This window comes from Mauremys reevesii, linkage group 5 (assembly GCF_016161935.1).
Source record: "Mauremys reevesii isolate NIE-2019 linkage group 5, ASM1616193v1, whole genome shotgun sequence".
Classification (NCBI taxonomy): Eukaryota; Metazoa; Chordata; order Testudines; family Geoemydidae; genus Mauremys; species Mauremys reevesii.
Window position 1 is genome coordinate 53017936 of NC_052627.1, and position 25549 is coordinate 53043484.

The window sequence follows — 25549 nt, forward strand, 5'->3', positions numbered from 1 at the left end:
CAGGTCCCTGCCCTTCCCCCGGCCCCAGCTCACCTCACTACGCCTCTGCCTCCTCCCCAGAATGCCCCCGAGGCTTCTCCTCCCCCTCCCCGGCTTCCCGCGAATCAGCTGTTCGAGCGGGAAGCCTGAGAGAGCTGAGAAGGAAGCAGCAGCTTCCCGCAGGTGAGCTGGGGCAGAAGGGCGGGGGTGCGAGGAGGGCTCCAGGCGCCGCAAGGCTCGGGCCCAGCCTCTGACCCCAACCTCGGCCGGCCGGCGCGGCTCCGGCCTGGTCCCGACCTCGGTCGGCTGGGAGGCCGGGCAGCGCGGCTCCGGACCTGTCCCGACCTCGGCCGGCCGGGCAGCGCGGCTCCGGCCCGACCCCGGCCAACTAGGCGCCCCGGCTCCAGTCCCAAACACGGACAAGTGGCCCAGCCCCGACAAGGCCAGACCCGGACCCCATCTCCATGCAGCGCGGTAAGGGGGCAGGGAGCATGGAGGGGGTTTTGGATACAGGGCAGGGGAGTTGGGGGGGTGGATTACTGTTGGGGCGGACAGAGGGCAGGGAACAGCGGGACTGAATGAGGGCAAGGATCCGGGGGGGGGCAGACAGGAAGGAGCAGGGGTTGGATGGGGTGGCAGGGGCATTCAGGGGCAGGGAAGGGGGATGAGACAGGGAACTGGGGGCTGTCAAGAAAAGGGGGTTGGATGGGGCAGTAGACCCGGGGGCGGTAGAATGAACACCTCATGGGGTGAGGAGAAGGGAATAGGTTGTTAATATTTTGGCAGATCAACACTGCCCATAGCAACCCTAACCCTAGATCCAAGTGCCCTGCCCATAGGAACCCTAACCCTAGCTCCAAGTGCCCTACCCTTAGAAACCCTAACCCTAGGGAGGGAAGCCCTACCCATAGGAACCCTAACCCTAGCTCCAAATGCCCTAACCTTAGGAACCCTAACCCTAGCTCCAAGTCGCCTACCCATAGGTACCCTAACCCTAGCTCCGAGTGCCCTACCCATAGAAACCCTAACCCTAGCTCATAGTACCCTACCCATAGGAACCCTAACCCTAGGGTGGGAAGCCCTACCCATAGGAACCCTAACCCTAGCTACGAGTCGCCTACCCATACGAACCCTAACCCTATCTCCAAGTGTCCTACCCATAGGAACCCCAACCCTAGGTCCGAGTGCTCTACCCACATGAACCCCAACCCTAGCTCCTAGTACCCTACTCATAAAAACCCTAACCCTAGCTCCAAGTCGCCTACCCATAGAAACTCTAACCAAAGTTCCAAGTGCCCTACCCATAAGAACCCTAACCCTAGCTCCAAATACCCTATCCAAAGGAACCCCAACCCTACGATGGAAAGCCCTACCAATAGGAACCCCAACCCTATAGTGGGAAGCCCTACCCATAGGAACCATAACCCTAGCTCCGAGTCGCCTACCCATAGGAACCCTAACCCTAGGGTGGGAAGCCCTAACCATAGGAACCCTCACCCTAGCTCCGAGTCGCCTACCGATACGAACCCGAACCCTAGCTGCGTGTCGCCTACCCATAGCAACCTTAACCCTAGCTGCGAGTCACCTACCCATAGGAACCCTAACCCTAGCTCCCACGGCCCTACCCATAGGAACCCTAACCCTAGCTACAAGTCGCCTACCCATAGGAACCCTCACCCTAGCTCCAAGTCGCCTACCGATACGAACCCGAACCCTAGGTGCGTGTCGATTACCCATAGCAACCTTAACCCGAGCTGCGAGTTGCCTACCCATAGGAATCCTAACCCTAGCTTTGAGTCGCCTACCCATAGGAACCCTAACCCTAGTTCCGAGTGCCCTACCCATAGGAACCCTAACCCTAGCTCCGAGTCGCCTACCCATAGGAACCCTAACCCTAGGGTGGGAAGCCCTAAATATAGGAACCCTCACCCTAGCTCCGAGTCGCCTACTGATACGAACCCGAACCCTATCTCCAAGTGTCCTACCCATAGGAACCCCAACCCTAGGTCCGAGTGCTCTACCCACATGAACCCTAACCCTAGCTCCTAGTACCCTACTCATAAAAACCCTAACCCTAGCTCCAAGTCGCCTACCCATAGAAACTCTAACCAAAGTTCCAAGTGCCCTACCCATAAGAACCCTAACCCTAGCTCCAAATACCCTATCCAAAGGAACCCCAACCCTACGATGGAAAGCCCTACCAATAGGAACCCCAACCCTATAGTGGGAAGCCCTACCCATAGGAACCATAACCCTAGCTCCGAGTCGCCTACCCATAGGAACCCTAACCCTAGGGTGGGAAGCCCTAACCATAGGAACCCTCACCCTAGCTCCGAGTCGCCTACCGATACGAACCCGAACCCTAGCTGCGTGTCGCCTACCCATAGCAACCTTAACCCTAGCTGCGAGTCACCTACCCATAGGAACCCTAACCCTAGCTCCCACGGCCCTACCCATAGGAACCCTAACCCTAGCTACAAGTCGCCTACCCATAGGAACCCTCACCCTAGCTCCAAGTCGCCTACCGATACGAACTCGAACCCTAGGTGCGTGTCGATTACCCATAGCAACCTTAACCCTAGCTGCGAGTTGCCTACCCATAGGAATCCTAACCCTAGCTTTGAGTCGCCTACCCATAGGAACCCTAACCCTAGTTCCGAGTGCCCTACCCATAGGAACCCTAACCCTAGCTCCGAGTCGCCTACCCATAGGAACCCTAACCCTAGGGTGGGAAGCCATACCCATAGGAACCATAACCCTAGCTCCAAATAACCTACCCATAGGAACCCTAACCTTGACTCCAAATACCCTAACCATAGGAACCCTAACCCTAGCTCCAAGTGCCCTACCCATAAAAACCCTAACCCTAGCTCCAAATACCCTATCCAAAGGAACCCCAACCCTAGCTCCGAGTCGCCCACCCATAAGAACGCTAACCCAAGCTACGAGTCGCCTACCCATAGGAACCCTAACCTTAGCTCCTAGTAGCCCACCCATAGGAACCCTAACCCTGTCTCCAAGTGCCCTACCCATCGGAACCCAAACCCTAGCTCCAACTGCCCTACCCATAGGAACCCTAACACTGGGGTGGGAAGCCCTACCAATAGGAACCCTAAACGAGATCCGAGTGACCTACCCATAGGAACCCTAACCCTAGCTCTGATTCGCCTACCAATAGGAACCCTAACCCTAGCTCCAAGTCGCCTACCCATAGGAACCCTAACCCTACCTCCAAAAATACTACCCATAGGAACCCTAACCCTAGCTCCAAGTCGCCTACTCATAGGAACCCTAACCCTAGCTCCAAGTCGCCTACCCATAGGAACCCTAACCCTAGCTCCAAGTGCCTTACCCATAGGAACCCGAACCCTAGATCCAAGTGCCCTACCCGTAGGAACCCTAACCCTAGCTCCGAGTCGCCTACTCATAGGAGCCGTAACCCTAGCTCCAAGTCGCCTACCCATAGAAACTCTAACCAAAGTTCCAAGTGCCCTACCCATAAGAACCCTAACCCTAGCTCCAAATACCCTATCCAAAGGAACCCCAACCCTACGATGGAAAGCCCTACCAATAGGAACCCCAACCCTATAGTGGGAAGCCCTACCCATAGGAACCATAACCCTAGCTCCGAGTCGCCTACCCATAGGAACCCTAACCCTAGGGTGGGAAGCCCTAACCATAGGAACCCTCACCCTAGCTCCGAGTCGCCTACCGATACGAACCCGAACCCTAGCTGCGTGTCGCCTACCCATAGCAACCTTAACCCTAGCTGCGAGTCACCTACCCATAGGAACCCTAACCCTAGCTCCCACGGCCCTACCCATAGGAACCCTAACCCTAGCTACAAGTCGCCTACCCATAGGAACCCTCACCCTAGCTCCAAGTCGCCTACCGATACGAACCCGAACCCTAGGTGCGTGTCGATTACCCATAGCAACCTTAACCCTAGCTGCGAGTTGCCTACCCATAGGAATCCTAACCCTAGCTTTGAGTCGCCTACCCATAGGAACCCTAACCCTAGTTCCGAGTGCCCTACCCATAGGAACCCTAACCCTAGCTCCGAGTCGCCTACCCATAGGAACCCTAACCCTAGGGTGGGAAGCCCTAACCATAGGAACCCTCACCCTAGCTCCGAGTCGCCTACTGATACGAACCCGAACCCTATCTCCAAGTGTCCTACCCATAGGAACCCCAACCCTAGGTCCGAGTGCTCTACCCACATGAACCCTAACCCTAGCTCCAGTACCCTACTCATAAAAACCCTAACCTTAGCTCCAAGTCGCCTACCCATAGAAACTCTAACCAAAGTTCCAAGTGCCCTACCCATAAGAACCCTAACCCTAGCTCCAAATACCCTATCCAAAGGAACCCCAACCCTACGATGGAAAGCCCTACCAATAGGAACCCCAACCCTATAGTGGGAAGCCCTACCCATAGGAACCATAACCCTAGCTCCGAGTCGCCTACCCATAGGAACCCTAACCCTAGGGTGGGAAGCCCTAACCATAGGAACCCTCACCCTAGCTCCGAGTCGCCTACCGATACGAACCCGAACCCTAGCTGCGTGTCGCCTACCCATAGCAACCTTAACCCTAGCTGCGAGTCACCTACCCATAGGAACCCTAACCCTAGCTCCCACGGCCCTACCCATAGGAACCCTAACCCTAGCTACAAGTCGCCTACCCATAGGAACCCTCACCCTAGCTCCAAGTCGCCTACCGATACGAACTCGAACCCTAGGTGCGTGTCGATTACCCATAGCAACCTTAACCCTAGCTGCGAGTTGCCTACCCATAGGAATCCTAACCCTAGCTTTGAGTCGCCTACCCATAGGAACCCTAACCCTAGTTCCGAGTGCCCTACCCATAGGAACCCTAACCCTAGCTCCGAGTCGCCTACCCATAGGAACCCTAACCCTAGGGTGGGAAGCCCTAACCATAGGAACCCTCACCCTAGCTCCGAGTCGCCTACTGATACGAACCCGAACCCTAGGGTGGGAAGCCATACCCATAGGAACCATAACCCTAGCTCCAAATAACCTACCCATAGGAACCCTAACCTTGACTCCAAATACCCTAACCATAGGAACCCTAACCCTAGCTCCAAGTGCCCTACCCATAAAAACCGTAACCCTAGCTCCAAATACCCTATCCAAAGGAACCCCAACCCTAGCTCCGAGTCGCCCACCCATAAGAACGCTAACCCAAGCTACGAGTCGCCTACCCATAGGAACCCTAACCCTAGCTCCTAGTAGCCCACCCATAGGAACCCTAACCCTGTCTCCAAGTGCCCTACCCATCGGAACCCAAACCCTAGCTCCAACTGCCCTACCCATAGGAACCCTAACACTGGGGTGGGAAGCCCTACCAATAGGAACCCTAAACGAGATCCGAGTGACCTACCCATAGGAACCCTAACCCTAGCTCTGATTCGCCTACCAATAGGAACCCTAACCCTAGCTCCAAGTCGCCTACCCATAAGAACCCTAACCGTAGATCCGAGTGCCCTACCCATAGGAACCCTAACCCTAGATCCAACTCGCCTACCCATAGGAACCCTAACCCTACCTCCAAAAATACTACCCATAGGAACCCTAACCCTAGCTCCAAGTCGCCTACTCATAGGAACCCTAACCCTAGCTCCAAGTCGCCTACCCATAGGAACCCTAACCCTAGCTCCGAGTTCCCTACCCATACGAACCTTAACCCTAGGTTTGCAATCCCTACCCATAGGAACCCTAAACCGAGCTCCGAGTTGCCTACCCACAGGAACCCTAACCCTAGCTCCAAGTGCCTTACCCATAGGAACCCGAACCCTAGATCCAAGTGCCCTACCCGTAGGAACCCTAACCCTAGCTCCGAGTCGCCTACTCATAGGAGCCGTAACCCTAGCTGCGAGTCGCCTACTCATAGGAACCCTAACCATAGCTCCGAGTCGCCTACCCATTGGAACCCTAACCCTAGAGTGGGAAGCACTACCCATAGGAACCCTAAAGCTAGCTCCGAGTCTCCTACCCATAGGAACCCAAACCCCGGGGTGGGAAGCCCTAACCATAAGAACCCTAACCCTAGCTCCGAGTCGCCTACCCTTAGGAACACTAACCCTAGCTCCGAGTCGCCTACCCATAGGAAACCTAACCCTCGGTTGGGAAGCCCTAGCCATAGGAACGTTAACCCTACTTCCAAGTCGCCTACCCATAGGAACCCTAACCCTAGGGTGGGAAGCCCTACCCATCGGAAGCCTCAACCTAGCTCCGAGTGTCCTAACCATAAGAACCCTAACCCTAGGTCTGAATCGCCTACCCATAGGAACCCTAACCCTAGCTCCGAGTCGCCTACCCATAGAAACCCTAACCCTAAGGTGGGAAGTCCTACCCATAGGAACCCTAAACCAAGCTCCGAGTGACCTACCCATAGGAACCCTGACCCTAGGGTGGGAAACCCTAACCATAAGAACCCTAACCCTAGGTCCGAGTCGCCTACACATAGGAACCCTAACCCGAGCTACAAGTCGCCCACCCATAGGAACACTAACCCTGTCTCCAAGTGCCCTACCCATCGGAACCCAAACCCTAGCTCCAACTGCCCTACCCATAGGAACCCTAACACTGGGGTGGGAAGCCCTACCAATAGGAACCCTAAACGATATCCGAGTGCCCTACCCATAGGAACCCTAACCCTAGCTCCAACTCGCCTACCCATAGGAACCCTAACCCTACCTCCAAAAATACTACCCATAGGAACCCTAACCCTAGCTCCAAGTCGCCTACTCATAGGAACCCTAACCCTACGTTTGCAATCCCTACCCATAGGAACCCTAAACTGAGCTCCGAGTTGCCTACCCACAGGAACCCTAACCCTAGCTTCGAGTGCCTTACCCATAGGAACCCTAACCCTAGATCCAAGTGCCCTACCCGTAGGAACCCTAACCCTAGCTCCGAGTCGCCTACTCATAGGAACCCTAACCCTAGGGTGGGAAGCCCTAACCGTAAGAACCCTAACCCTAGCTCCGAGTCCCCTACCCATAGGAACCCTAACCTTAGCTCCGAGTCGCCTACCCATCGGAACCCTAACCCTAGGGTGGGAAGCCCTACCCATAGGAACCCTAAAGCTAGCTCCGAGTGCCCTACCAATAGGAACCCTAACCCTAGCTCAGAGTCTCCTACCCATAGGAACCCTAACCCTAGGTTGGGAAGCCCTAGCCATAGGAACGTTAACCCTACTTCCAAGTCGCCTACCCATAGGAACCCTAAATCTAGCTCCAAGTTGCCTACCCATAAGAACCCTAACCGTAGATCCGAGTGCACTACCCATAGGAACCTTAACCCTAGCTCCAACTCGCCTACCCATAGGAACCCTAACCCTACCTCCAAAAATACTACCCATAGGAACCCTAACCCTAGCTCCGAGTTCTCTACCCATAGGAACCTTAACCCTAGGGTGGGAAGCCCTACCCTTAGGAACCCTAACTCTAGTGTGGGAAGCCGTACCCATAGAAACCATAACCCTAGCTCCAAATAACCTACCCTTAGGAACCCTAACCCTAACACCAAATACACTAACCATAGGAACCCTAACCCTAGCTACAAGTGCTATACCCATAGGAACCCTAACCCTAGCTCCAAATACCCTACCTATAAAAACCCTAACCCTAGCACCAACTGCCCTACCCATGGGAACCCCAACCCTATGGTGGGAAGCCCTACCCATAGGAACCCTAACCCTAGCTGCGAGTCGCCAACCCATAGGAAGCCTAACCCTAGCTCCGAGTCGCCTATCCATAGGAACCCAAAGCCTAGATACAAGTAGCCTAACCATAGGAACCCCAACCCTAGCTCCAAGTTCCCTACCAATAGGAACCCTAACCTTAGTTCCGAGTCGCCTAGAGATATGAATCCTAACCCTAGATACGAGTGCCCTACCCATAGAAACCCTAACCCTACCTCCAAGTACCCTACCCATAGGAACCCTAACGCTAGGGTGGGAAGCCCTACCCATAGGAACCCTAAACCTAGCTTCGAGTGTCCTACCCATAGGAACCCTAACCCTAGCTCCGACTGCCCTACCTATAGGAACCCTAACCCTAGCTCCGACTGCCCTACCTATAGGAACCCTAACCCTAGCTCCGAGTCGCCTACCCATACGCACCTTAACGCTAGGTCCAAGTCGCCTACCCATAAGAACCCTAACAGTAGATCCGCGTGCCCTACCCAGAGGAACCCTAACCCTATCTCCTAGTATCCTACCCATAGGAACCCTAACCCTAGGGTGGGAAGCTCTATCCATAGGAAGCCTAACCCTAGCTCCAACTCGAATACCCATAGGAATCCTAACCCTAGCTCCGAGTCGCCTACCCATTGGAACCCTAACCCTAGGGTGGGAAGCCCTAACCCTAGCTCCGAGTCGCCTACCCAGAGGAACCCTAACCCTAGCTCCGAGTTGCCTACACATAGGAACCCTAACCCTGGGGTGGGAAGCCCTACCCATAGGAACCCTAACCCCAGCTCCGAATCTCCTACCCATAGGAACCCTAACTCTAGTTCCGAGTCACCTACCCATAGGAACCCTAACCGTAGCTCCAAGTCGCCTACCGATAGGAACCCTAACCCTAGTTCCGAGTACCCTACCCATAGGAACCGTAACCCTGACTCCAAATACACTACCAATAGGAACCCTAACCGTAGCTCCAAATACCCTATCTATAAAAACCCTAACCCTAGCACCAAGTGCTCTACCTGTTGAACTCCAACCCTATGGTGGGAAGCCCTACCCATAGGAACCCTAACCCTAGCTGCGAGTCGCCAACCCATAGGAAGCCTAACCCTAGCTCCGAGTCGCATACCCATAGGAACCCTAAGCCTAGCTCCGAGTTCCCTACCATAGGAACCTTAACCCTAGGGTGGGAAGCCCTACCCATAGGAACCCTGACCCTAGTTCCGAGTTGCCTACCCAGAGGAACCCTAACCCTAGCTCCGAGTGCCTTACCCATAGGAACCCTAACTCTAGATCCAAGTGCCCAACCCGTAGGAACCCTAACCTTAGCTCCGAGTCGCGTACCCATAGGAACCCTAACCCTAGCTCCGATTACCGTACCCATAGGAACCCTAACCCTAGTTCCGAGTCACCTACCCATAGGAACCCTAACCGTAGCTCTGAGTCGCCTACCCATAGGAACTCTAACCCGAGGGTGGGAAGCCCTACCCATAGGAACCCTCACCCTAGCTCCAAGTCGCCTACGGATAGGAACCCGAACCCTAGCTCCGAGTCACCTACCCATAGCAACCCTAACCCTAGATGCGAGTCGCCTACCCATAGGATTCCTAACCCTAGCTCTGAGTCGCCTACCCATAGGAACTCTAACCCTAGGGTGGGAAGCCCGACCCATAGGAACCATAAACCTAATTCCAAATACCCTACCTATAAAAACCCTAACCCTAGCACCAAGTGCCCTACCCATAGGAACCCCAACCCTATGGTGGGAAGCCCTACCCATAGGAACCCTAACCCTAGCTACGAGTCGCCAACCCATAGGAAGCCTAACCCTTGCTCTGAGTCGCCTACCCATAGGAACCCTAAGCCTAGCTCCGAGTTCGCTACCCATAGGAACCTTAACCCTAGGGTGGGAAGCCCTACCCATAGGAACCCTCACCGTAGCTCCAAGTCGCCTACCGATAGGAACCCGAACCCTAGCTCCGAGTCGCCTACTCATAGCAAACCTAACCCTAGCTGCGAGTCGCCTACCCATAGGAATCGTAACCCTAGTTCCAAGTCGCCTAGCCATAGGAACCCTAACCCTAGTTCTGAGTGCCCTACCCATAGGAACCCTAATCCTAGCTCCGACTGCCCTACCCATAGGAACCCTAGCCCTAGCTCCGAGTGCCCTACCCATAGGAACCCTAACCCTAGCTCTAAGTCACCTACCCATAGGAACCCTAACCCTAGCTCCGAGTCGCCTACCCATAGGAACCCTAACCCTAGCTCCTAGTAGCCTACCCATAGGAACCCTAACCCTGTCTCCAAGTGCCCTACCCATCGGAACCCAAACCCTAGCTCCAACTGCCCTACCCATAGGAACCCTAACACTGGGGTGGGAAGCCCTACCAATAGGAACCCTAAATGAGATCCGAGTGACCTACCCATAGGAACCCTAACCCTAGCTCTGATTCGCCTACCAATAGGAACCCTAACCCTAGCTCCAAGTCGCCTACCCATAAGAACCCTAACCGTAGATCCGAGTGCCCTACCCATAGGAACCCTAACCCTAGCTCCAACTCGCCTACCCATAGGAACCCTAACCCTACCTCCAAAAATACTACCCATAGGAACCCTAACCCTAGCTCCAAGTCGCCTACTCATAGGAACCCTAACCCTAGCTCCAAGTCGCCTACCCATAGGAACCCTAAGAATAACTCCAAGTGCCATAAAAATAGGAACCCTTACCCTAGCTCCAAATACCCTACGCAAAGGAACCCTAACCCTAGCTCCGAGTCCGCTACACAGAGGAACCCTAAGCCTAGCTCCGAGTGCCCTACCCATAGGAACCCTAACCCTAGCTCCTAGTGCCCTACCCATAGGAACCCAAACCCTAGCTCCGAGTGCCCTACCCATAGGAACCCTAACCCGAGGGTGGGAAATCCTACCCATATGAAACCTAACACTAGCTCCAAGTCTCCTAACCATAGGAACCCTAATGCGAGATTCAAGTCGCCGACCCATAGGAACCCTAACCCTAGCTCCGAGTGCCCTACCCATAGGAACCCCAACCCTAGCTCCGAGTCTCCTACCCATAAGAACCCTAACCCTAGTTCCGAGTCACCTACCCATAGGAACCCTAACCGTAGCTCTGAGTCGCCTACCCATAGGAACTGTAACCCGAAGGTGGGAAGCCCTACCCATAGGAACCCTCACCCTAGCTCCAAGTCGCCTACGGATAGGAACCCGAACCCTAGCTCCGAGTCACCTACCCATAGCAACCCTAACCCTAGATGCGAGTCGCCTACCCATAGGATTCCTAACCCTAGCTCTGAGTCGCCTACCCATAGGAACTCTAACCCTAGGGTGGGAAGCCCGACCCATAGGAACCATAAACCTAACTCCAAATACCCTACCTATAAAAACCCTAACCCTAGCACCAAGGGCCCTACCCATAGGAACCCCAACCCTATGGTGGGAAGCCCTACCCATAGGAACCCTAACCCTAGCTACGAGTCGCCAACCCATAGGAAGCCTAACCCTTGCTCTGAGTCGCCTACCCATAGGAACCCTAAGCCTAGCTCCGAGTTCGCTACCCATAGGAACCTTAACCCTAGGGTGGGAAGCCCTACCCATAGGAACCCTCACCGTAGCTCCAAGTCGCCTACCGATAGGAACCCAAACCCTAGCTCCGAGTCGCCTACTCATAGCAAACCTAACCCTAGCTGCGAGTCGCCTACCCATAGGAATCGTAACCCTAGTTCCAAGTCGCCTAGCCATAGGAACCCTAACCCTAGTTCTGAGTGCCCTACCCATAGGAACCCTAATCCTAGCTCCGAGTGCCCTACCCATAGGAACCCTAACCCTAGCTCCGAGTGCCCTACCCATAGGAACCCTAACCCTAGCTCTAAGTCACCTACCCATAGGAACCCTAACCCTAGCTCCGAGTCGCCTACCCATAGGAACCCTAACCCTAGCTCCTAGTAGCCTACCCATAGGAACCCTAACCCTGTCTCCAAGTGCCCTACCCATCGGAACCCAAACCCTAGCTCCAACTGCCCTACCCATAGGAACCCTAACACTGGGGTGGGAAGCCCTACCAATAGGAACCCTAAACGAGATCCGAGTGACCTACCCATAGGAACCCTAACCCTAGCTCTGATTCGCCTACCAATAGGAACCCTAACCCTAGCTCCAAGTCGCCTACCCATAAGAACCCTAACCGTAGATCCGAGTGCCCTACCCATAGGAACCCTGACCCTAGCTCCAACTCGCCTACCCATAGGAACCCTAACCCTACCTCCAAAAATACTACCCATAGGAACCCTAACCCTAGCTCCAAGTCGCCTACTCATAGGAACCCTAACCCTAGCTCCAAGTCGCCTACCCATAGGAACCCTAAGAATAACTCCAAGTGCCATAAAAATAGGAACCCTTACCCTAGCTCCAAATACCCTACGCAAAGGAACCCTAACCCTAGCTCCGAGTCCGCTACACAGAGGAACCCTAAGCCTAGCTCCGAGTGCCCTACCCATAGGAACCCTAACCCTAGCTCCTAGTGCCCTACCCATAGGAACCCAAACCCTAGCTCCGAGTGCCCTACCCATAGGAACCCTAACCCGAGGGTGGGAAATCCTACCCATATGAAACCTAACACTAGCTCCAAGTCTCCTAACCATAGGAACCCTAATGCGAGATTCAAGTCGCCGACCCATAGGAACCCTAACCCTAGCTCCGAGTGCCCTACCCATAGGAACCCCAACCCTAGCTCCGAGTGCCCTACCCATAGGAACCCCAACCCAAGCTACGAGTCACCTACCCATAGGAACCCTAACCCTAGCTCCAAGTCGCCTACCCATAGGAACCCTAACCCTAGCTCCGAGTCCCCTACCCATAGGAACCCTAACCCTATCTCCGAGTGCCCTACCCATAGTAACCCTAACTCTAGCTCCGAGTGCCCTACGCATAGGAAGCCTAACCTTAGCGCTGTAAGCCCCACCCATAGGAACCCTAACCCTAGGGCGGAAAACCCTACCCATAGGAACCCTAACCCTAACACCAAGTGCCCTGCCTATAGGAACCCTAACCCTCATGCAGGGTGCCCGACCCATAGGAACCCTAACCCTAGCTCCAAGTCGCCTACCCATAGGAACCCCAACCCTAGCTCCAAGTCGCCTACCCATAGGAACCCTAACCATAGCTCCAAGTGCCCCACCATTAGGAACCATAACCCTAGGGCGGGAAGCTCTACCCACAGGAACCCTAACACTAGCTCCAAGTGTCCTACGCTTAGGAACTCTAACCCTAGTTTCAAGTGTCCTACTCATACGAACCCTAACTCTAGGGCGGGGCGCCCTACCCATAGGAACCCTTACCCTAGCTACAAGTGCCCTACCCTTAGGAATTCTAACCCTAGGGTGGAAAGCCCTACCCATAGGAACCCTAACCGTAGCTCTATGTGCCCTAGCCATAGGAACGCTAACGCTAGAGCGGGTTGTGCTACCCATAGGATCCCTAACCCTAGCTCCAAGTGCCCTACCATTAGGAACCCTAACCCTAGCTCCAAATGCCCTACCCTTAGGATCTCTAACCCTAGAGCGGGAAGCCCTACTCATAGGAACCCTAACCCCAGCTCCAATCCCCCAGCGTTAGAAACCGTAACTGTAGGGCGGGAAGCCCTACCCACAGTAACCGTAACCCTAGCTCCAAGTGCCCTACCCTTAGGAACTCTAACCCTAGTTCCAAGTGCCCTACTCATACGAACCCTAACCCTAGGGCGGGGCACCCTACCCATAGGAACCCTAACCGTAGCTCCAAGTGCCCTACCCTTAGGAACCCTAACCCTAGGGAATGGCGGCCTACCCTTAGAAACCCTAACCCTAGGGCGGGGTGCCCTACCCATAGGAACCCTAACCCTAGCTCCAAGTGCCCTACCCTTAGGAACCCTAACCCTAGGGCAGGAAGCCGTACCCATAGGAACCCTTAGCCTAGCTCCAAGTGCCTACCTCTAGGAACCCTAACCATAGCTCCAAGTGCCCTAACCTTTAGGAATCCTAACCCTAGGGTGGAATGCCCTACCCATAGGAACCCTAACCTTAGCTCCATGTGCCCTAGCCATAGGAACGCTAACGCTAGAGCGGGTTTTGCTGCCCATAGGAACCCTAACCGTAGCTGCAAGTGCCCTACCCTTAGGAACCCTAACCCTAGGGAATGGCGGCCTACCCTTAGAAACCCTAACCCTAGGGCGGGGTGCCCTACCCATAGGAACCCTTAGCCTAGCTCCAAGTGCCTACCTCTAGGAACCCTAACCATAGCTCCAAGTGCCCTACCTTTAGGAATCCTAACCCTAGGTCCAGAAGCCCTACCCATAGGAACCCAAACCGTAGCTGCAAGAGCTGTACCCATAGGCAGTGGTGAGCTGTAGCCGGTTCCCACCGCTTTGCGGGAACCGGTTGTTAAATTTAGAAGCCCTTTTAGAACCAGTTGTTCCGTGAGGGACAAATTGTTCAAAAAGGGCTTTTAAATTTAACAAAAGGCCCCGCAGCTCCCTGCCCTTCCCCCGGGCCCCAGCTCACCTCACTCCGCCTCTTCCTCCTCCCCTGAATGCTCCCGAGGCTTCTCCTCCCCGGCTTCCCGCGAATCAGCTGTTTGCGTGGGAAGCCTGGGAGAGCTGAGAAGGATGCAGCAGCTTCCCGCAGGTGAGCTGAGGGAGGGGAGTGGGGGGGCAGGGGAGTGGGGGTGCGAGGAGGGCTGCAGGCGCCACACGGCTCCGGCCCAGTCCCAAGCTCATGCGGCCGGGCATCGCAGCTCCGGCCCGGCTCTGGCCAGCTGGGCGCCCCGACTCCGGCCCCAGCCCGGCCAGGCCCCTGCCAGCTGGGCGCCCCCACTCTGGCCCCAGCCGAGCGCCTCGGCTCTGGTCCCAACCCAGGCCTTGTGGCCCAGCCCAGCCCTGGCCCCCATCTCCAGGCAGCGCTGTAAGGGGGCAGGGAGCATGGAGGGGGTGTTGGATAGAGGGCAGGGGAGTTGGGGGTGTGGATTAGTGTCGGGGCGGTCAGAGGGCAGTGAACAGGGGGATTGACTGGGGGCAAGGGTCTCCGGGGGGCAGTCAGGAAGAAGCAGGGGTTGGATGGGGTGGCAGGGGGCAGTCAGGGGACAGGGAAGGGGAGTGGATGGGGCCGCGGTCCGGGGTGGGGGGCGCTGTCAAGGAACATGGGGGGTTGGATGGGGCAGGAGTCCCGGGTGGGGGCATGACGCCCTCATGGGGTGAGGAGGTGGGAACCGGTTGTTAATATTTTGGCAGCTCATCACTGCCCCTAATCCCCCTCTTGTTCACATACCCAAGGCACTTGAGTGAAGTGGTGCTTCCAAAGGGGCTAGCTAACATGCCTAAACATCTGGGTTAAAGCCCTGGTTGCTTTTTCATGCAGATTGGTAACCCAACCACTTTGCAGTGAGGATGCAGGCTAAATCCCTTGAATGCATGATAGTCCTCTATTGTAACCTTCCCACAATTCCCCATGGGTGCCCAGAAGGACAGAGAAGTTCCTTTATAATTCACTGGGACAGAATCATAGAGTGGTTCACCTTACTGCAGCACATACTAACCATCGGAGGTGCCCCCCAGAAGTCCTAGTGACACACTGGGGAGTGCAGCACGAGTGAGGACACAGTAACTCAGGTATGGCTGCTCAAACTCAAGCTAGGCTAATCTGCAAATCACCCAGGCTAACTCTGAAGTGGAGACACATCCTTAGAGGCACAACACTGAATCTCAGCCAAGGCTTCATGGGTAAGCATTCCCTGACTTTTGGAGCCTTAAGTGGGCAATGCATACACCTAAACATACATTTTTGGAGCTTGATCCTGCACTGCTCTCAGAGAGTAGAATGCAGGGTTTGGGGGTCTCAGTATGGAATATTATATATTTATAACTTATGCAGTGCGCAAAAGTGTGCAAGGATTTTCAGAGCAGAGCAAATACACAGGTATGATCCCTAACCTGACGAGCTTAGAATGTGACTCAATAAGTGAAAATAAAGAAATAAGGAAGATGAGGTGAAGAAATGCAATGCTCACAGCAAAACATTATACAGTTACTTGACTATGGTGTCTGCACACATCTCAATGTTCCACTAAAGTCAGTTTTTTAAAACAGTAAATTAAGTCACTTTTTGAAGGTAACATTAAAGAAGTACATTTTTATGTATGTCAATCAAATATCTTTCAGTGGTAGATTAGAACTAAAAGATCTTGAAGTAGTGAGTTTTAAGGAGGGATTTGAGTGTTAGCCTTCCACTTATTATCTGTTCATACTTTATTTACCATCTTCATTTTATTAGTTTTCTTTTTGTATCTTTGTTGCATATGTTTCTTTTGTTCTTATAAATAACCTTAGACTCTATTATCTCTTTCTGTAATCTCAGAACACAGTTAAGACCGATAAATAAGCATCATCAACGTGCTCAAAGACAGTTGGCATGTTACCAATTTTTCAAGATTTATGTTTAATATGTATGTTCTTTTTTATCTTGAAAGGTTATTTGAATGTTTTCTTAGAAGTGCTTTTTTATTGACTTCATAAAATTCTGTGTTTGTTGCTTTGTGTGATGATATATAGGACACCTTCAAAATGTAATTAACAAAATATTTCAAAAACTGTGTCTCAGCTCGAACAAAGCAACATAGGAATTGCCATAATGAATCAGACCAGTGGTTCATTTATTGCAGTATCCTGTCTACAATAATGGCCAGTACCAAATACTTCAGAGGATGGCAGATGAACCCTTTGTCTAATGCAACCTCTTAACCACATCCTTGCAAACAAGTGACTCTCTGATGTTTATACAGCATCTAGTCTAATGGAAAGCTATTCTGAACAGATGTTCTTTGGGGGCAGGAGTGTAAGAGAGAGAGTGTGCATGTGTGTAAGTAAATGAAATCCACCCTTAGGTGTTATAGTATGCTCAGTATTGAACAGGAAGAAGGAAGAATGATAAAAGTGAATTTTTCATCCATTAACATTTTGGAGAAGAAAGACTTGTCTCTGAAATATTTTACACAAGGTAGTAATTATGTCATAATTACTTGTGTCCAGTTCAGCATACAGATGGAGATTACTCTGCTGTGCATTTTTTGAGGTAAACATTCACTTTAAAACTGTGGTTACTCCATTTTTCTCAGCATACACAAGAGGCAGTTTCATTAGCTGAAACAGAAGGTACTAGGGATGGAACTGGGCAAATACTTTTTAAAAATCTCTAATCTTTTATTGGAATTTTTAAATGAATTTTCTACAACTGTTCATGCTCCTTTTATATTTACTTTCCACAAATATGCTGGGCATGCTCCCTGTACCTCACAGAGATCCATCGATTTCTATGGGGGTCTGGAGTCAGCCCATGCATAGCAAGTTGTAGAATTGGACCCTTAGCAAGCATATTTACTCAGGGCCGCCCAGAGAATTCCGGGGGCCCGGGGTTTTCGGCGGCGGGGGCCCCCCGCTTAGGGGCGGCTCTAGACCCCAGCGCGCCAAGCAGGCGCGTGGGGGGGCGGCATTTGGCTCCGCTTGAGCTCCCGCAGGCATGCCTGCGGCAGGTCGATCGGAGCCCGGGAGGAGTGGACCTGCCGCAGGTATGACTGCGGAGGGGGCGCTCGTCCCGCGGCTCGGCTGGACCTCCCGCAGGCGAGACTGCGGCGGGTGCCGTGGTCCCGCGGCTCCGGTTGACCTGCCGCGGGAGCTCAACCGGAGCCGCGGGAAGACGGGAAACACTCCAGGGGCCCCGGAAAACACTCGTGGGGGCCCCTGCGGGACGCGGGGCCTGGGGCAAATTGCCCCTCTTGGCCCCCCCTCTGGGCGGCCCTGCATTTACTGCTGGGATTGTTTGCTGAAATAGCAAGCTTTATGTGACTCATGCAGCATAGTCCTGGAAAGCAAATTTCAAAGTTATAGTTCTGTCTACTGGCACCTGAAACCTGCTTTAAAGCATTCCACTCAGAGAGAAAGCAAAACAACTCTGTCCATTCAGAACACATTGAAATTTTAAATATTGAATATTCGTAACAAACTACCCAGAAACAACCTATGTGCCCAAACTTAATTTACAGAGATTATCAGAGGCATTAAACAAGTATAATAAACAAACAGTAAGGATATTCAGCAAATAATACTGAATGTCAGGTAAATTCGAGAAAATTAGAATCTGTATGTGGACAAATTGTGAATCACCAACAAATGTGTAATTGAAGGAGTTAATTATTATGCATTAATCGCTCAGCTCTCATTTGGTGTGAGTATCGCTGGTGGAGAAACTGGCCAATTTCCCATGCATATGGTGCACAGCAAATTTGTCACACATGTTGTATTGGGTTTGCTGGCACATGGACAACCCCCCCTCTTTAAGCATTGCAGTCTATGGGCAGAGTGGTGTGTAGTATGTTTACAGAGCCAGCGCCAAGCCAGCTATCCTTTGCGCACTTCACACCAGCACATAATGCCTCCTGTACGGCAAAAGTAGAGTTGCAAATAGCTGCACTTTTGGACCCCTGGTGGTAATGCATAGCAACTGTCTGATGATAGGTTGCCCATCCTAGGAGTTCAATGCTTTCCTGGATGTGGGCAATGCCTCTAACACATCAGGGAGAAGAAATATGGGATCTGCTGCTGGCTGATATGCCTTTAAAAGCAACTCTCTCAACAGATGTTCTTGAAAAGGTGGCTGCATTTTGTTGTTACTCTTTAATATCTTTAGTGACTGGTTGGCTGCAATGAACAAGCTGTGTGGACTACCTGTAGGATACTGTATGTGGAGTAATGATATGGATGTCAGATACACCTACTGTCCCATGTGGTTTACTCACTTGTATAATTATGAACTGTGTAAATCCTGAAAATGAACTGAGGTGCATGAAAGGTAGTGCAGACTTCACTTTTTGCCAGGAAATGTGCTCAGAAGTAGGGTGCTTATTAGTATCTCAGAAATGTTGGGAGAACAAGCTACTAATTTTTTTGAAGTTGTTTGTGTGGGAATTGTATGCACAAATTTTAGTAACATATGACAGGATTTAGGCATGTAACTCCGAACTGAACCCCTTTGCAATATGCAACTCATACTCACAATATACAATCTCTCCTCTTCCCCCAACAACTACTCCCATTATGAATTGTGTTTAATTCTCTTTGAATATACTAGAGTGAAATGTTCATTATACAAGATACTCATTACCTCTGCTGGAGGATAGAGATTATTTCCATACCTGTATGTTTCCCAAGATCTGCAAGAGTGTCCTGGTACATGTTCAGCATCTGTTCACAATGTGCAACAACATTTTTACGCATATTGTCCCAATGTGGAGCAAGTTCTCCTAGCTCTTTTAGGTCCTGATTCCTGCATCAAAAGGAAAAAAAGATGGTATTAGCCCAAATACAGTATGTTAAGTAGGGCCGTGATGCGATTAAAAAAATTAATCACGATTTATTCATAATACTGTTAATAATAAAATCCCATTTATTTAAATATTTTTGGATGTTTTCCACATTTTCAAATATATTGATTTCAATTACAACACAGAATACAAAGTGTACAGTGCTTACTTTATATTTATTTTTTATTACAAGTATTTGCACTGTAAAAAACAAAAGAAATAGTATTTTTCAATTCATCTAATACAAGTACTGTAGTGCAACCTCTTTATCATGAAAGCTGAACTTACAAATGTAGAATTATGTACAAAAAACTACATTAAAAAATAAAACAAAAGTAAAAATTTTAGAGCCCACAAGCCCACTCAGTCCTACTTCTTGTTCAGACAAACAACTTTGTTTACATTTGCAGGGGATAATGCTGCCTGCTTCTTGTTTACAATGTCACCTGAAAGTGAGAACAGGCGTTCACATGGCACTGTTGTAGCAGCATCGCAAGATATTTGTGTGTCAGAAGTGCTAAAGATTCATATGTCCCTTCATGCTTCAACCACCATTCCAGGGGACATGCCTCCATTCTCCGACAATGACCAATATCAGCTGCTTCAGGAAGAAGCCTGGCAGTAGGCTGTTAGGAGGACACTTTCAGGTATCCTCTTAACCCTCAGTAATAAGAGACTGGCTCATGTCCTGAAGCTTAAGGGTTTATATCCTTTCCAAAGTGCTTTGCTTTTGATATTGATTATTGTTTATGCAAATATACTCCCTGTAAATGTCTAGGGTTTTTTTCCTGCTAAACACTTGGCCTCTGATATGCTGTGGCGATGGGTTCCACGGGCTAATTATTTTTGTATGAAAGAGTATTTCCTTTTACTGGGTCTGGATTTACCACCTTTCAGTTGCATTGGATGTCCCCTTGTTGTTGGATTATCATTGTCCCATTCATTATTTTGTGTACTTTTATCGTATCTCCTCACATTTATCTCTTCTATAATCCCAGTCTTTGCAACTTCTCTTCATAAAAGAGTCTGTCCTTGCCCCAATCCTTCTCATCTCCAGTCTTTGTCTCTATTTCTACTATAATCTTTTTTAAAATGGAGTGACCAAAGCACAGTATTCCAGATGACAGTGTGCCATTGACTTCAAAAGAGCATAATATTTTCCATTTTATTCTCCAGCATGTACCTTATACATCCTAATATTCTGTTTGGTGTTTTTAACCATCACTGAGCATTGCATGGAGTTCTTCATTGAGCTCCCCACAATGATAGCCGGGGTGAAAGCCTGTCCCGTCTGAAGTCAGTGATAGCTTTGACATTGACTTTATTGAGGTTAAGATTTCATCCTAGGCTTTTTCCATGACTTGACCCAGTTAATTGAGAACCCAGTAATGTGTATGAATAGTTCAAAATATTCCCTTCAAATGTCATTACTTTGTATGGTCAGTACTAAATATGTTTCCTCTAGAGAACTTTAGACTTCTAAGCAATTCTGGCATTCTCATAGCCATGGGAATAAGAAAGTGACTTTTGCTATTATTATGGTCATTACAGTGGTAGCACACTCTAGACACTGTACAAATAGTAAATATATTAATAATAAAGGATATTCTCCATAACTATTTCAGCTACCTTTACTTAAAATCCTGCACCCACACTAGTAATCATCCATGTATATTTGAAAGTCAAAATGCAGAGTATTAGTCTGGACATTCCTTTTGAGCCATGTGGAACAGGGATGCTCAGAGTTTACCTAACCAAGAGCCAAATTGGAAACTTGTCACAAGGGCAAGGGCTACATACTGTTTTACACTATGGATCAAATTGCAGTCACTCTAATGCAGTCATTCCTGGATTGCACTATTAAAATGAGCATAGCCATGTGATCCTTATAAAACTCTGCAAAGCACACTTTGGCCACCTTTGGTGCAGGAGTTCAGTAGGAGAAATGGAGATGTTTGTGTGTAGGCAGAAAGACGACAGTTCCAAACTAACCTGCATGTAAAGGTGAGGGGCCACTTGAAAAGTCTGCGCCTTCTGTCAGGGTGGAAAGGTAGGAAAACCTGCAGTTGAGTTGGAGTCTTGTACGCCAGTAACTCTCTCAGGCAATGGTGTCAGCATACCAGTGGCCTAGCCATTGTTTGTTTTTTTTGTTTTTTGTTTTTAAAAGGCATCACAGTGAGGGAGGATTTTGAAGGAAGATTTTGAGGTAGCTTTGTGGATGTTTACAAGGAGCTCCTCCAAGAGTAAGGGACAGTATGGGAGAAAGCACAAAAGTGCTTGTTTTGAAAATTTAACAAGTGGGCAATGGAGATTGGCATCATGGGCCTATCAGAGGCAGGAGTCAACATCTTGATAGTGAATTGGAGATGATAGGGTGCAGCTAGGCAGTGAAGGGCCTTGAAAGTGAAGACAAGTATTTTATATTTGTTTTGATTAAGGAGGAGCCAGTAGAGGGATGTGAAGAAAGGGGTAACAGTCAAAGAAATGGACTAGAAGAATAATCTTTGCAGCAGCATTCTGCACGGATGTGAGTAGGGAAAGATTGCATTTGTCAGAGCTAGAGAGAAGGATGTTGCCATAACTGATACATGAGATGATCAGAGCCTCGATGGGAGTTTTAGCTGTGTGGATAGATATGAAAGGTCTTATCTTAGACCTGGTTTACACTACCCCTGCTGGTTGATCTAAGCTACACAATTTGAGTTACATTAGTAGTGTAACTCAAGTCGACATAGCTTAGATCTACTTACCCCAGGGTCCACACTATGCTATGTCAATGGGAGACGCTCTCTCGCCGACATGGCTTCTGCCTGAGATGGAATACAGAAATCAATGGGAGAGCACTCTCCCATCAATTAAGCGTGTCTGCACTAGAACCGCTAAATTGATGCAGCTGCATCGATTTAGCTCTGTAGTGAAGACAAGACCTTAGAGATGTTATGCAGAAAAGATGAGAGGTTTGGATATAGCCTGGATGTGAGGACCTAGAGATACTTCAAAGTCAAAGATGATGCCCAACTTATGGGCCTGAGTGACAGAAGGATGGTGGTGATGCCCACAGTGATCGAGAAAAGATGATGACTTGGGTGAAGGCAGACGAGTAAGAGCTCTGTTTTAGCCTTGTACAGCTGGAGTTGAGCCAACTACTCTGTAGAGCAGATTCTCAGGTGTTGTAAATTGGTGTAGCTCTATTGACTTTATTGGAGCTACAGTAGTTTACACCGCCTGAGAATCTGAACTAATAACTCCACCTGTCATTCTGTAAAAAAGGTTTACTGATGCTGTTTGCCTTTCTCTCACAGTGTTGTTATTTGGCTTAACTAATATTTGTAATGTGATTTGGGACCCTCAGATAAAATATGCTATAGAAGGGTAAAGTTCTATTATTAAAGGAATAGAAAGCCATTTTTAAAGATCTAATGCTACATATCTTAGCTTATTCTTGTTTGGTTATAAACCATAGTACTTACAGTCAGTCTCTCTCTTTCTCTCTTGTTACTTACGTCTATTGGCTTGCACCCTCATATGTATTCTCAGCTAATAATGATAAAGGTGATGTTTACTGGCATTTTAGTTTCATGAAATATCCAAATGGACTAGATATACCATAGACATCATAATAAAGTATTTTCAACCATAGCTCAAAAAAGGAATGGTAATGACTTACCATCATTGAGCTAGATGGTAGGAGTACAGATGAGAAAAGTTGTAATAAAATTCTAAGATGTCCAAAAACTACTTAATTTTGTGGTTTTTGATTACTATCATTTATGATTAAAGGAAAGAATATTGGCAAAAGCCACTAATATTTTAAACTTCCATGCTAAACTCCAGATGAGTATCATGCTTCATATTTAGGAAAAAGCACAAGGATTTGACCCAGCATTAATAGACATGTTTATTTTAAGTGCAGTTGAAAACAGTTATTTTTTTTAATGCTTACAACCAAAGCATTGCAATGTTCTGTTAATATATATGACCCAGAAAGTGAAACTGGCTAGAATCTGACCAGTGTAGTTTTACCATTCACACTGAGTAAAAAAGTAAATAATATAATTAGATAAATGTAAATGAGATCATTTATCTTCATTTTCACAATCTAAAATGTGATATGTAACACTGGTAATGAAATTATTCTTTTTTTTTTTAAAAAGAGCCCAATCCTACTTCCACTGACATCAATTTGAGTTTTGCTGTTGACTTCAATGGGAGCAGATTTATGCCTGTATAAATTTAGACACTTTAAAAATCAAATATAAAAAATAATTATGGCAAGAAATTAGTTATTTTTAAAGAAGTGTTATGAATCAATGGCAAGTGGTCATTGTTCTCTGGGGACTGTTAAAATCATTTTGGTGTTTTGTTTAGCTTTGTTTGTTTTTAAGTATTTCAACTTAAGTGAGCAAAACTGTTTCAGCAAATTAGGCAAGTTTTCTTCTGAACAACTCAATCTGGTGCAGAGCCAAGATCTTTTACTTTCTGTGCTATTGAAAGTGGGCATTTCTTCTGTTGAGCAGTGGCCGCAAAATTAAAACATTAATGATAACTGTGGGCAGGGTCGGCTCCAGGGTTTTTGCTGCCCCAAGCGGCAGGAAAAAAAAAAAAAAAGCCACGATCGCGCCGCTTTCTTCTTTGGCGACAAATCGGCGGCAGGTCCTTCCCTCTGAGAGGGACCGAGGGACCCACCGCCTAATTGCCGCGGAAGAGCCCGACGTGCCGCCCCTTCCCCTTGGCCACCCCAAGCACCTGCTTACTGAGCTGGTGCGTGGAGCCAGCCCTGACTGTGGGATAAACTCAAGCGGCAGGTGGGGGAAAAAGTACCAAAAGCCCAATACATTGTAGCTATGCTTGTTTGTGTAAGATGGTAAAGTGATCTCAATTTCATTCAAATCAGCCCTCAAAAGAACATACAGGATAACAGATAATTTGCCAAAGGATTTCCTTTTGGATTTTTAGTGACATATATGGTTTCCGCAATGCTGATGTTTTGACCTAGTGAATGTAGCTGCAAGGCTGAAGATTAAGCAGAATGACTCCTGGGGATGGATGGTAGCCAGTTAAGCTATTTGGTTTTTGAACATGTATTCATGTGTGTATGAATACATATATATTTTTCAGAATAAATGTAGTTATGATAATAGTTGGGCTGACACCACTGGAAACTAAAGTACTTGCTATTTGCTGATCTTTGTCCATTACTTTGGCAGTTAACATATTTTCACAAAATACTGCTAGCAGCCAGTGAGCTCCCCCTCACCAGCATTAAGGGAGAGAGAATAGCTCAGTTCTCATGCTGATGCATTAATGCCAGATGAACACTTAAGAAAAACACCAAAGTGAGCAGCACCCTTATTCACACAGTTGGTATTAGTGTTCTTTATTATGTGTCCATTAGCAATTCGACTGAAACCAGCTCATTTCACATAGACTATGAAACAGACATGAAATAGTAATGACTTTTGTTCTCTAGTAATCATTAAATACCTATTTGAAATCTTATATAAAGAATAGATTAGTAGTTTATAAACATTAAATATTAGTTTTCTAAATTAGGCCTTTTTCTTAAAATTAGGGCTGTCAATTAATCGTGATTAACTCAAAAAAATTAATCATGATTAATCTCACTGTTAAACAATAGAATACTGATTGAAATGTGGGGTTTTTTTTTATATTTTTCTACATTCTCAAATAAATTGATTTCTATTACAACACAGAATACAATGTGTACAGTGATCACTTTATATTATTTTTTATTATCATTTTTACAGTGCAAATATTTGTAATTAAAAAGAAATAGTATTTTTAATTCACCTCATACAAGCACTATAGTGCAATCTCTTTATCGTGAAAGTGTAACTTACAAATGTAGATTTTTTTTGTTACATAACTGCACTTAAAAACAAAACAATGTAAAACTTTAGAGTCTACAAGTCCACTCAGTCCTGATTCTTGTTCAATCACTAAAAGACAAACAAGTTTGTTTATTTTTACAGGAGATAATGCTGCCTTCTTCTTATTTACGTCACCAGAAAGTGAGAACAGGCATTTGCATGGCACTTTTGTAGCATGGCACTTCTGCAAGGTATTTACATGCCAGATATGTGAAATATTTGTTTGCCTCTTCAGGCTTCTGCCACCATTCCAGAGGACATGCTGCCATGCTGATGATGCTCGTTAATGTGTTAAATAAATTTGTGACTGAACTCCCTGGGGAAGAATTGTATGTCCGCTGCTCTGTTTTACCTGCATTCTGCCATATATTTCATGATATAACAATCTCGGATGATGACCCAGCACATGTTGTTCATTTTAAGAACACTTTCACTGCAGATTTGACAAAATGCAGAGAAGGTACCAATGTGAGATTTCTAAAGACAGCTACAGTATTCAACCCAAGGTTTAAGAATCTGAAGCCTGGTCTACACTAGGCGTTTAAACCGGTTTTAGGAGCATAAAAC

At 48.8% G+C, this 25549-nt stretch overlaps 1 protein-coding gene across 11 annotated transcripts in view; it reads right to left on the reverse strand.

Annotated features, from left to right (window-relative positions):
• INPP4B (inositol polyphosphate-4-phosphatase type II B) overlaps nucleotides 1-25549 on the reverse strand; it is a 554905-nt gene that overhangs the window by 200358 nt on the left and 328998 nt on the right. For all 11 annotated transcript variants that reach the window (XM_039539756.1, XM_039539755.1, XM_039539753.1 and 8 more), the window contains one exon: nucleotides 18924-19054. In XM_039539756.1, the coding sequence (XP_039395690.1) occupies nucleotides 18924-19054 (131 nt within the window). The remainder of the gene's footprint in view (nucleotides 1-18923; nucleotides 19055-25549) is intronic.